The sequence below is a fragment of the Salvelinus sp. IW2-2015 genome, linkage group LG17 (assembly GCF_002910315.2).
Source record: "Salvelinus sp. IW2-2015 linkage group LG17, ASM291031v2, whole genome shotgun sequence".
NCBI lineage: Eukaryota > Metazoa > Chordata > Actinopteri > Salmoniformes > Salmonidae > Salvelinus > Salvelinus sp. IW2-2015.
The window spans coordinates 15,748,172-15,760,942 of NC_036857.1; the positions used below are offsets into that span (position 1 = coordinate 15,748,172).

The 12,771-nt window shown below is 40.4% G+C and overlaps 1 protein-coding gene across 2 annotated transcripts in view; it reads left to right on the top strand.

Moving 5' to 3' along the window:
• Positions 1 to 3,792: 3,792 nt before the first annotated feature.
• The window catches only part of LOC111976654 (5'-nucleotidase domain-containing protein 2-like), a 38,145-nt gene continuing 29,166 nt past the window's right edge, over positions 3,793 to 12,771 (top strand). For both annotated transcript variants that reach the window (XR_011481306.1, XM_024005657.2), the window contains exons 1-4: positions 3,793 to 4,338; positions 11,371 to 11,555; positions 11,671 to 11,745; positions 11,851 to 11,906. Coding sequence is in view for 1 of the 2 variants with exons in the window: in XM_024005657.2 (XP_023861425.1) it covers positions 3,972 to 4,338; positions 11,371 to 11,555; positions 11,671 to 11,745; positions 11,851 to 11,906 (683 nt within the window). In the remaining variant the exon portion in view is untranslated. The remainder of the gene's footprint in view (positions 4,339 to 11,370; positions 11,556 to 11,670; positions 11,746 to 11,850; positions 11,907 to 12,771) is intronic.

Here is a 12,771-nt window from a genome sequence, read left to right on the forward strand (position 1 = left end):
ATGAGACTCGAAATTGTCCTCAGGTGCGTCTTGTTTCTATTGCTCAATCTTGAGATGTTTCTACAATTTGATTGGTGTCCACCTGTGGTAAATTCAATTAATTGGACATGATTTGGAAAGGCACACACCTGTCTATATAAGGTCCCACAGTTGACAGCTACTGTAAATTGGACAGTACAGTTAGATTAACAAGAATGTAAGCTTTTTGCCCATATATGACATGTATATGTCCTGGGAAATGTTCTTGTTACTTACTATGTTATACTAATCACATTAGCGCACGTTAGCTCAACCGTCCCATGGGGGGGGGGGGTGGGCACCAACAATTCAGATAACACTTCAATACATTTGGGTCCAGTGTGGCTCAGTTAGTAGAGCATGGTACTTGCAATGCTAGAGTTGTGAGATTGATTCCCATGGTGGACCAGTTCGAGAAAGTATAAAAAAATGTATGTACTGTAAGTCGCTCTGGATAAAATGCAAAACATGTCTACAACTCACAAGTGCTTTTTAACCATCAGATTAACAGATTAAATTGGGAGACAGATATATGAACCAATTCTCAATATTCACCAGAGACTTGTATAAAAAACATGTAAACTCATTACATGTACTTATAATTCTCATATAATATTATACTGTGTCAGTATATGCAGCCTTAGATACTATGGAGAAGGGGGATACCTAGTCAGTTGTACAACTGAATGCCTTCAACTGAAATGTGTCTTTCACATTTAACGCAACCCCTCTGAATCAGAAAGGTGCGGGGCGCTGCCTTAATCGACATCCATGTCTTCGGCGCCCGGGGAACAATGGGTTAACTGCCTAGCTCAGAACAACAGATTTTTAGGTAGGTAGCTCAGGGATTCAATCCAGCAACCTTTCGGTTACTGGCCCAACGCTCTAACCATTAGGCTACCTGCCACCCCATATGGTGATGTGTTGTATTGCATACATTTTCCACATGTGAATAGTCCTTATCCCTTTACACTCGTGGGAATTGGCCTATATGGATAGGGCTAAATTGAAATGCTTCTTACTGAATAAATATGAAAAGCATATGCATGGTAGCAATTGAAAGAGAACCGTTTGGAGATTATGGGAAAATTATTAGGCCAAAGTTAAGGACACAACAGTTCACCAGACACAAGACTGAATCCAAACATTACACTGTTGATTTTACATGCATTTTACATGTACTGTACTTTTTGCCAAATTTGTTGATAACAAGGTCTGAAAATACCATCAGTAATATGATAGCAATATTCCTGGAAAACTTGGGTCGGTGCAACATAAAACAAAAAATGACACGGTTTTGAGTGAGAGGACTAACTGGTGTGTCCAAGTGGCTACACACCTCTTCAGTTCCTAAGTCCTTTCAATGCACTTTGACTCAAAGGTTATAAAATATGATCTTAAAGTGGAAATTCAGAGAAACAGATTGTCATTTTGGTGTGGATAGAAAGGACTGCATTCAGGTGTGTGTTCTGTGGTAAATTGTCTTCACAATAGACAAACATAGGCTCAGAACAACTCAAGGTATGGCGCCATGTCATCTTGTAAATGTGCATCAAACAATGATAGAAAATATTGACACTGTAAATGACATGAGGTTTGATATGGAAATGTGAAGTGCACATTTGGACTCACGGGTCTTTGGCTTGCTTGTATGACATCAAAGCGATATTTATTATAGTCGAGTTGTGAAAATGCTCCACAGACTTGTAAAAACTGCACCAAACCTGCAACTCCCAAGGCTATGTGAAGTCCAGACAATTGCTTGTTGATTCCCCACTGGGCAAGGTGTGAATGATCTGGAAGGACTAAAGGAGTCCACGTGCTTCCCAGACGAAACATTTCGGAACAGTTTGTGCATATATTATGATGACATTGTGACTTCGGCACAAGCAAGCCGAAGTCGGTAGCCGAAGTCGATATGCCGAAGTCGGTAGCCGAAGTCTATGCCCCCTCGTTAGCGATTGGTCAACAGTAGGGATTCTTTGATGAAGTGTCTGTCCTCATTCACATTCTTTCACTTGAGAAATACTGCACCAAACACCCTAGTCTGATGCCCTAAGATCTCCATAGCAAAAACTTCTAAATTAATGACAGATTTCTTGAGTTATTTTAGATTAATTCAGACTGTTTTGAGGCTACGGCAGTCCCACTTGTAGGCGATGTCATGGCGACGTTGGCTAGCTAAGCTCGTGCGCAGAAACACATCATTGGGTCTAATGGTCGTCTCATTCCGAACTGCTCATGTACATGTAACGGATGTGAAATGGCTAGTTAGTTACCGTCAAATCAAAGGCCCTCCTTCGATATAAAGTTGTTGGTAGGCCTGATCACCGACAATGATGAGGCAGCCTATAGGGAGGAGGTCAGAGACCTGGCAGTGTGGTGCCAGGACAACAACCTCTCCCTCAATGTGAGCAAGACAAACAAGCTGATCGGGAACTTGAGGAAAAGGAGGGCCGAACATGCCCCATTCACATCGATGGGGCTGTAGTGGAGCGGGTCGAGAGCTTCAAGTTCCTTGGTGTCCACATCACCAACAAACTATCATGGTCCAAACACACCAAGACAGTCGTGAAGAGGGCACGACAATACCTATTCCCCTCAGGAGACTGAAAAGATTTGGCATGGGTCGCCAGATCCTCAAAAACCTCTACAGCTGCACCATCGAGAGCCTCCTGACCGGTTGCATCACTGCCTGGTATGGCAACTGCTCTTCATCCGACCATAAGATGCTACAGAGGGTAGTACGTACGGCCCAGTACATCACTGGACCAAGCTTCCTGCCATCCAGGACCTCTGACACCGACTATACTAGGCAGTGTCAGAGGAAGGCCCAAAATAACTCCAGCCACCCTAGTCATAGACTGTTCTCTCTGCTACCGCATGGCAAGCGCTACCGGAGCGCCAAGTCTGGGTCCAAAAGGCTCCTTAACAGCTTCTACCCCCAAGACTGCTGAACAATTAATCAAATTGCTACCTGGACTATTTGCATTGTGTGACCACCCCCCGCTACTCACTGTTTATTATCTATGCATGGTCACTTTACCCCTACCTACATGTACATATTACCTCAATTACCTTGACTAACCTGTACCCCGCACATTGACTCGGTACTGGTACTCCCTGTATATAGCCTCGTTATTGTTATTTTGTTGTGTTCTTTTTTTTACTTTAGTAAATCATTTCTTAACTCTTATTTTCTTAAAACTGCATTGTTGTTTAAGGGCTTGTAAGTAAGCAGTTCACGGTAAGGTCTACACCTGTTGTATTCGGCGCATTTGACAAATACAATTTGATTTGATTTACTTGTTCACTTCTCTCATTGACTTCTCAAATCCCTGCCTGGTCTGCTTGGTCTGTTTCGCAAGTGATTATTGATGTCTCACAATGCTGTGCCTCTGGGTTTAGAAACTCTGTGGCAACACTCTATTTTAACTCCTCCTTCACATTTACTGGATTGGTTGAACAGTGCAGAAGAGAACATCCCCCTAACAGAATGTGGGGAATCTAGTTTCAGGGTTTATTTTATGCCTGGGGCATGTTCAGCAGGAAGCAACATTTTGGAAAGTTCAGATAGGCATGTTTGTTCAATATAGAATATTTCTATCTGACATAAGGAATAATGTAGGCTATCTTGATGTAATTTCTATCTGAAAAACCAAGAACGTTTTTCAAATGAATGTGTCCCTGGCTACGTTGGTGAAGTTGTTTACATGCGAATCTGCCCTCTCATTGGCTAGAATATTCCCGCCTGTTCCCGCCTCCTTTGCGGATATTTGTTCTCTTTGTTAGAACATTGAGACTCGTCTCAGTATATAGATAGCCTAGTCTTTGTTGATGATATACTGTCTTCCTTGTGCATCTGACTCAGTTGCTACTGTATCAACTGTAGCCTACATTTAGGTTTGAATTAGATAACGTTCTGGAGATACTCTGATAAATGCCAGGTAGTAATGTCCTGTCAAAAAATAAGAAAGTTTAGCCATGCGTTATTGCAGAAAAGTAAGGCAGCTTCGCTTTGCAGGGTTTTAAAAACATCTGTTGCGTCTTATGGTAACGTGGCATCTAGAGGTCCGACCAACCAGATAGGAAAATGCTGCGAAAATGGTCAAAGTTGTGGATCAAATTCAGGTATCCAGGCTACAGGGTCCCCAGCCATCCCAACTTCTCCATCACCCGCAAATCACAGACAAGTCGCGGGCAAGAAATTCAAGGAGGTGTCGCCGACGTTTTCTGAAAGGGCATTCACTACGGCACCCAAGATTGACTCCAAGATGTACCTTTGGTCAAGGTATAATGAGATGAAACGACTTGTGCACGGTAAGATGTTTTATGTAATGTTAAAGCTTGCCTAATATATCGAATATTAGCCAGCAGATCTGACCTGCTTGTTTACAGCTGCACTAGGGTTAGACAGCATTACTGTTTATAGCCTATTAAAACACCACAGAGCTGGTGTAAGATAAGGCTCAGAAAATGAGCTTCATTCCAGAGATAAGAAATGTGTTGTACTCCGAATTGTCCCGTTATCCCATTATCCCAACTGTTACACTTCGAACACTTCGAAGATTGAACAACTTCTGTTTTGTCCTGAAACCTGTCCTTTTTGTCATAATGCTAGGTAGCAGAAGGCACAGCAGCCATTTTGAAATGGCAGTGTTAGCCCGAATAGCCTGTCAGGGTTGCCAGGTCTAGCAAAAATGTGTAGCCCAATGACTACTCAAAACCCAACCACAAGGCTTGAAAACTAGCCTAAATGTTTTTTTACTGCAGCAAGAGGGGAGTTGCCATATTTAGCCAATAAACACTTTCTCCATAGCGCTATTGAGCGAATTGAGAAGGAATCTCGACTTAACTTCTAAAGACCATATAAGCAAAATAAGGTTTTCCATCMAAATAATTAATATTTGGAGCTAATGTGACTAATAAAATTATTTAGAGAGAAAAGATAATTCACCCTTTTTAAACTTAAAAAAAACAAATTTTAGGCTATTTTCTGGCAGTTGTGTCGTTATTATGTGCCAGATGTTAATTAAGACTACAATCCATTATAAATGGCCTATTTGGGAGATTGACTTGTCTTTTCATTAGGCATAGGCTAGGCCTACTGACTAAAACCTGGGTTTATGATTGTAATTCAATTTTGCTATGGTTTGGTTAGCTAGATGCAGGTAGCCTATAGCCCCCGATAGGCTTAATTCTCATTTCAAATAGCCTACACAGTAGCCTAGGCAAGATATAAGATTCATGATTTAACAGCTTGCTTAGTTCAAATTGACAGACTAATTCATTCAACATGAATAGCGAGGAGATTTAGTGGTAAGAAGTGCTTCCATTGCCCAATAGCCTGCTGGAATAGGCTACTGAAGATGTGTTCGTAATTTCAATCACTTAATAAAATATTCATAATATGGATATTAACTGATCTGACTGGCTGTTACCTTCAATCTAATGCATTCTAAAAACAGCTGAACGGCAATTGTGATAGAACTGTGACCATGATCACAATTGATAACTTCCAATTTCAGTAACTAAACTGCCCATTAACAATTGCATAATAACACAAGGCTATAACAGCAACAAACTGAAGTTATAGGCAATTTATTAAATGTGTTTGCCAACTCCAGGTAGGCAACACAAGTGGCACAAATTGATTTGCAATGGCTCCAGTGATATTGTCATTTCAGTATATTTATTTTATAAAATGGTAGGCTACAGTAGCCTGCATAGAAATTGATAGCCAACAGATGCAAATGTATCATTATCCACATTTTATGTCAGTTTCGTTGTGGACTTTTCCCCATAACAGAAGCACGCAAGGGACTTCCATAACTGCCATTTCAAATTTCCACTCGCGCAGTGCTCGAAACCCAAGAACTGAGCATGCATGAAACCCTTTGCTTAATATGGTTTTCCATTAGCAAAGTCAACATTAGAATGCAGTTTAAACCACCTCCAAGCAAATTGATCTAATGCGCTCTAGAGCGTCTAAAGGCATTTCCTGTGCTTTGTCACTGTTATTTATTGATGCGCAATCAGTTATAGTGCGTTAATATGTTTTATGGAAAAAGGGTTGGAAATAGGTGTCACCGTAATGACAATCTAAATAGCCTACCTACAACTGGTAAAACGTTTCAGGATGTGCGCATGTGCTCTTCTATCTCCTCTCACTCACTTGACTCAGCTGTCTGCTGCAGCGCTCAGTCTCAATACATACACACCCCTCAGGCCCTCCCCACTCACTCACTCACTCACTCACTCACTCACTCACTCACTCACTCACTCACTCACTCACTCACTCACTCACTCACNCACTCACTCACTCACTCACTCACTCACTCACTCACTCACTCACTCACTCACTCACTCACTCACTCACTCACTCACTCACTCATTCACTCACTCACTCACTCACTCACTCAGAAACAGACTGCCTGATAGTCTGCAGCAGCAGGTCACAGTGAAATATATATATTTTTTTAAATTGCCATGCAATTTAGAAGTAGCCCAAAAATCTGCGACCAATACATTTTCACCCGCGACAAGTAGCCCAATTTTCAGGAAAACCGCAGACATGGCAACCCTGGCTCTTGTTGTTCAACAAGATGTGCCATTCCATAATGGTTGCTGTTGCTACTGCTAGTTAGCATGAGGACAAAAACAGTAGTTTACTTAAACAAGCAGTTGTTCATTCTTTTTGGTCTAACAGTTGGTATAATGGGACAATTCGGAGCACAAGACATTTCTCATCCCTGGATTGAGGTAAATTTTCCCGAGTCATACCTCGCGCCGGCTTTGCGGTGTCTTAATATACAGAGGAATGCTGTCGGACCCTATTGCAGCTGTAAGCAAGAGGGTCGGATCTGGTGGCTAATAAATACATAAAATCAGGGTTGATTGGAACATAATTTGTTCAAAAGACATCACTGTATCTTTGTACTTCCCGAAGAAGGCCATGCTGCCAAACGTGTCATTTAAAAAAAAACATTTGTTACATTGAAAATGTCATACAAATATGAAGTGTCTTGATCCTTCTTGCTTTTTAAAATCCAATTATACCCTTTTACCAAAGATGACCTTCTATTTACAAAGACCTATTGTGTAACCGAGCAGCACTTTCCTTCCTTCTCTTTTCTAGGCTACTTGCCTAAAACATGTATGTTTTTTTGCCAACTGAATGTGTATTGGTGGGTGGGTTGTTTAGCAACAAAACTGATGCGTTTGCAACCTTAGAGCAGAACAGGCGGGGTTTGCGTAGAATCAAAGGATTGTTGCCAACATGTAAACTATACTGAACAAAAATATAAACACAACATGTAAATCAAAATCAAATCAAATTTTATTTGTCACATACACATGGTTAGCAGATGTTAATGCGAGTGTAGCGAAATGCTTGTGCTTCTAGTTCCGACAATGCAGTAATAACCAACAAGTAATCTAACCTAACAATTCCACAACTACTACCTTATACACACAAGTGTAAAGGGATAAAGAATATGTACTTAAAGATATATGAATGAGTGATGGTACAGAACGGCATAGGCAAGATGCAGTAGATGGTATAGAGTACAGTGTATACATATGAGATGAGTAATGTAGGGTATGTAAAGTGTTGATTCCGTGTTTCATGAGCTAAAATAAAAGATCCCAGAAATGTTCCATATGCACAAAAACCTTATTTCTCAAATGTTGTGCACAAATTAGTTTACATCCCTGATAGTGAGCATTTTTCCTTTGCCAAGATAATTAATCTGCTTGACAGGTGTGGCATATCAAGAAGCCGATTAAACAGCATGATCATTACACAGGTGCACCTTGTGCTGGGGACAATAAACAACCACTCTAAAATGTGTAGTTTTGTCACAACACAATGCCACAGATGTCTCAAGTTTTGAGGGAGTGTGAAATTGGCATGCTGACTGCAGGAATGTCCACCAGAGCTGTTGCCAGAGAATTGAATGTTCATTTCTCTACCATAACCACCTCCAATTGTTTTAGATAATTTGGCATTACTCATTTGTCATTTTGACTAGAAATTAGTGCTGCGTGATAAACATAAAGAAATATATAGCCTAGGCTATGCATTGACGGACCAGTTCAAATTTTTACTTTACCTTCTATAACATTATTTTGTTTGATTTGTTACATTAAAGCTGCAATATGAAAGTTTTTGGGCAACCCGACCAAATGTACATAGAAATTTGAGTTATAGATCTGTCATCCTCATATAACCTTTTTCGGCAAGACAGATCTTCCAAAGTTGGTGGAGTGGCAATCTTTACCAAGGAACACCTTCAGTACTCGGTTGTCTCCACCAAGTCTGTCCCCAAACAATTTGATGTGCTGGTTTTGCGCATTAAACTTTCAAATAACTCTTTGTTGACTGTTGCTGGGTGTTATCGGCCACCATCAGCACTGGCCTGTACCTGGCCCCTTACGCTAAGTCTGAATTTGTCCTGCTAGGTGACCTAAACTGGGACGTGCTTAAACCACCTGACCAAGTCCTAAAGCAATGGGACTCCCTAAATCTTTCTCAGATTATTAGCAATCCCACAAGGTATGACTTCAAACACCCAGAAAAGGCTACTCTCCTTGATGTTATCCGTACAAATAATCCTGATAGGTATCAGTCTGGTGTTTTCTGTAATGACCTTAGTGATCACTATTTTACAGCCTGTGTTCGTAATGGCTGCTCTGTGAAACGACCTGTCCTGACTTGTCATAGACATGCTCATTAATAAACTTGAATGAGCAATCCTTCCTTCATGATCTGGCCTCTCTCAATTGGTATAGAATCAGCTTGATCCCTTCTGTCGAAGACGCTTGGACCTTCTTTTTTATATTTTCAGTGGTATCGTTAACAACTACACGCCCATAAAGAAAATGAGAATTAAAAACAGGTTCTGCCCCTGTGTGTTGTAATGTTGTTATGTCTCTTATTGTGATGCGTGTTTTGTCCTATATTTTAAATGTATGAGGCCTTTTGCCTTCTGGTAGGCCGTCATTGTAAATAATAATTTGTTCTTAACTGATTTGCCTAGTTAAATAAAGGGTAAATTAAAAAAAAAAACTATTGAAAGTAAGTCTAAAAAGCTGTAGATATGTTCTATGTTTGCTATTTCTATGCTTCCTGTTCTTAAGTTTCGTTTTTGCATCTTTAACCTTTTGGTTTTGAACACCACCTTCAAACAGCTGAAATACTGTACAATATTTTTGGTTGTTGCAAATATATTTCACAGCGGTTTACATGCTACAATGATTTTCTACACTCTTAAGTGCTTGTTTTCACAAACTGAAATTAGGCTAACTATTAGAATTTCAGCAACCAGGAAATGGCAGAGCGATTTTTCCATATTGCACCTTTTAAATTATTCATAATTCAGGAATGACCAAATCTAGATTTAACCTAACATGCTGACCACACCACTCGTGTCGCGTGCTTTGCAAAATAATTGTAGACATACATGTTATTCAATCATTGCACCCACACTGCTCGCGCGTGCCAACGAGTGTCTGCGTTGCCAAGCGCTAAAATATAAGTCAGTTTTATTTGTGACGCTGAACGCAGTGCAAGTCCTGCCTCTCCCATTGGTGTATAGAAGCAGATACCCACATGCCATCTCCTCATTGGTTATAACCACATGGGTGATTGCAATTTTTTTTAACCTTTATTTAACCAGGCAAGTTAGTTAAGAACAAATTCTTATTTTCAATGACAACCTAACCCACTGTTCCTAGGCTAACTGCCTTGTTCAGGGGCAGAACGACAGCTTTTTACCTTGTCAGCTCGGGATTTAATCTTGCAACCTTTCGGTTACTAGTCCAACTCTCTAACCACTAGACTACCTGCCATAACAAGCTAGCTTGCTACCTAACAAGACTACCGAGCTAACTAGCTAGCTCACAAGACTAGCTCACAAGACTAGCCAAACTAGCTGTTTTGTTCCTTGCATGCGATTGGCTGTCAAGACCGGCACGCAGCCTGGGAGACAGACCTCAGAAAATAAATTGTACACCTCCACAAGTCTGGTTCATCCTTGGGAGCAATTTCAAACGCCTGAAGGTACCACGTTCACCTGTACAAGCAATAGTACGCAAGTATAAACACCATGGGACAACGCAGCCGTCATACCGCTCAGGAAGGAGACGCGTTCTGTCTCCTAGAGATGAACGTACTTTGGTGCGAAAAGTGCAAATCAATCCCAGAACAACAGCAAAGGACCTTGTGAAGATGCTGGAGGAAACAGGTACAAAAGTATCCATATCCACAGTAAAACGAGTCCTATATCGACATAACCTGAAAGGACACTCAGCAAGGAAGAAGCCACTGCTCCAAAACCGCCATAAAAAAGCCGTCTGGCTTCTATGGTTGTAGTTTTTGGAGAAATGTCCTCTGGTCTGATGAATCAAAAATAGAACTGTTTGGCCACAATGACCATTGTTATGTTTGGAGGAAAAAGGGTGAGGCTTGCAAGCCGAAGAAACCATCCCAACCTTGAAGCACGGGGGTGGCAGCATCATGTGTGTGGGGTGCTTTGCTGCAGGAGGGACTGGTGCACTTTACAAAATAGATGGCATCATGTGGAATGAAAATAGGTGTTATATATGAAGCAACATCTAGAACATCAGTCAGGAAGTTAAAGCTTGGTCACAAATGGGTCTTCCAAATGGAACAATGACCCCAAGCATACTTCCAAAGTTGTGGGAAAATGGCTTAAGGACAACAAAGTCAAGTTATTGGAGTGGCCATAACAAAGCCCTGACCTCAATCCTATAGAAAATGTGTGGGCAGAACTGAAAAAACGTGGTGCGAGCAAGGAGGCCTACAAACCTGACTCAGTTACATCAGCTCTGTCAGGAGGAATGGGCCAAAATGTACCCAACTTATTGTGGGAAGCTTGTGGAAGACTACCTAAAACGTTTGACCCAAATTAAACAATTTAAAGGCAATGCTACCAAATACTAATTGAGTGTGTGTAAACTTCTGACCCACTGGGAATGTGATGAAAGAAATAAAAGCTGAAATAAGTCATTCTCGCTACTATTATTCTGACATTTCACATTCTTAAAATAAAGTGGTGATCCTAACTATCCTAATATAGGGAATCTTTACTAGGATTAAATGTCAGTAATTGTGAAAAACTGAGTTTAAATGTATTTGGCTAAGGTGTGTGTAAACTTCCAACTTCAACTGTACATCTTTGGTCATTTTGAACAATAGACCACTTACTGCTCAAAATTGTAAGCCCAGGCTCTTTAGATTATCCACACAATGCATTGAAGACAAATCATGAAGCTGGATCATGTTAGATTTTTTATTTTTGTGTAATGTCTCCCCCTCCTTTTCTGCAGATTTGATTCCTCCAGGTGTATGTAACTTACTGAACCCCTCCACCATCTATGCCAACAATGAGGTTGACTTGGACAAAGTGGAAATCTATGGCTTTGATTATGACTACACGCTCGCTTTGTACTCCAACACTCTTGATACAATGATCTACAATACAGCTCGAGACTTCCTTGTCAAACACTACAAGGTTAGTTTGATGGAAATGTGATGCTGTTTGCCTCATATCCTCATACAAATGGTCATTGTGCACGTTGTTTATTGTTTGATTGAATTTAAATTGTTACTTTTAATTCCCCTAACAGTATCCAGAGGGCATTAGCAAGTATGACTATATTCCCAACTTCGCTGCTCGTGGTCTCCACTATGACATTCAGAAGGTAAGTGTTTTTATGGGTGTATAAAAGCTTATAAACATTCAAAGTTTGAGAGTGAAATTAGAGGAAATGGTAGTTCAGGCAATAAAATTATAATTTTTCATGCAGGGACTGTTGATGAAAATTGATGCCTTCCATTACATTCAGCTGGGGACTGTATACAGGTGAGACACTTGCTGGGGGAATATATGGGAAACTAAAGGCCTAAACTCACCAAATCAAATTTTATTAGTCACATGCGCCAACTACAACAGGTGTAGTAGACCTTACCGTGAAATGCTTACTTATGAGCCCTTAACCAACAATGCAGAGTTTTTAAAAAGTAAGTAAGAAAAAATTGCTGAATAAACTTAAGGAAAAATAGTAACACAATGAAATAAGAATAACTTTAGGCGTGCGTGCAATTTATTTTAGAATGCTTTGTTTTGAATGATAATGACCCAACTGATGCCGGGCGGGCAGTGAACGCTCTGTCCTCTTTGACACTCCGCTCAATTACAACGTGTCTATTTTTGCTTTTTTGGCTGGTGCTGTAGTCACACAAAACATTTTGTCCTTATTAAAACATTTTCGAGCTCATTTGAATATGAAGAGTTAGCTAAGGGTTGAGGCTTTACCAAACATGCTAAATTAGACCAATTTATCCACTTCTGGAAACATCGTTATTAGCAAAGATGATTGGAGGTATGGACCATCCTGATAGCATACAGTCAATGCAAAAGCCAGAACTGTCATTGGAGGTGTATTTTCTGATGTTGAAAGAGAGGGAGATGAGAATTTACATTTTTTTTCAAGGTGCGCTGTTGAAAACTATAACTTTTTGGAGGGTGCTCAAAAGTGTATATTTATTATTCTTGAAGTTACTAGCAACAGTAGCTTGCTACTGATGGTATTAACTATGCAGATACTAAACATAACTGACTGAGACTCATTCATTTGAAGTATCAGAGTCCTATCAAATCTTGCTAGCTACCGAGTGCACCACCAGCCAAACTAGAATCAGGACGATGTTCACACTGTCTATTGATT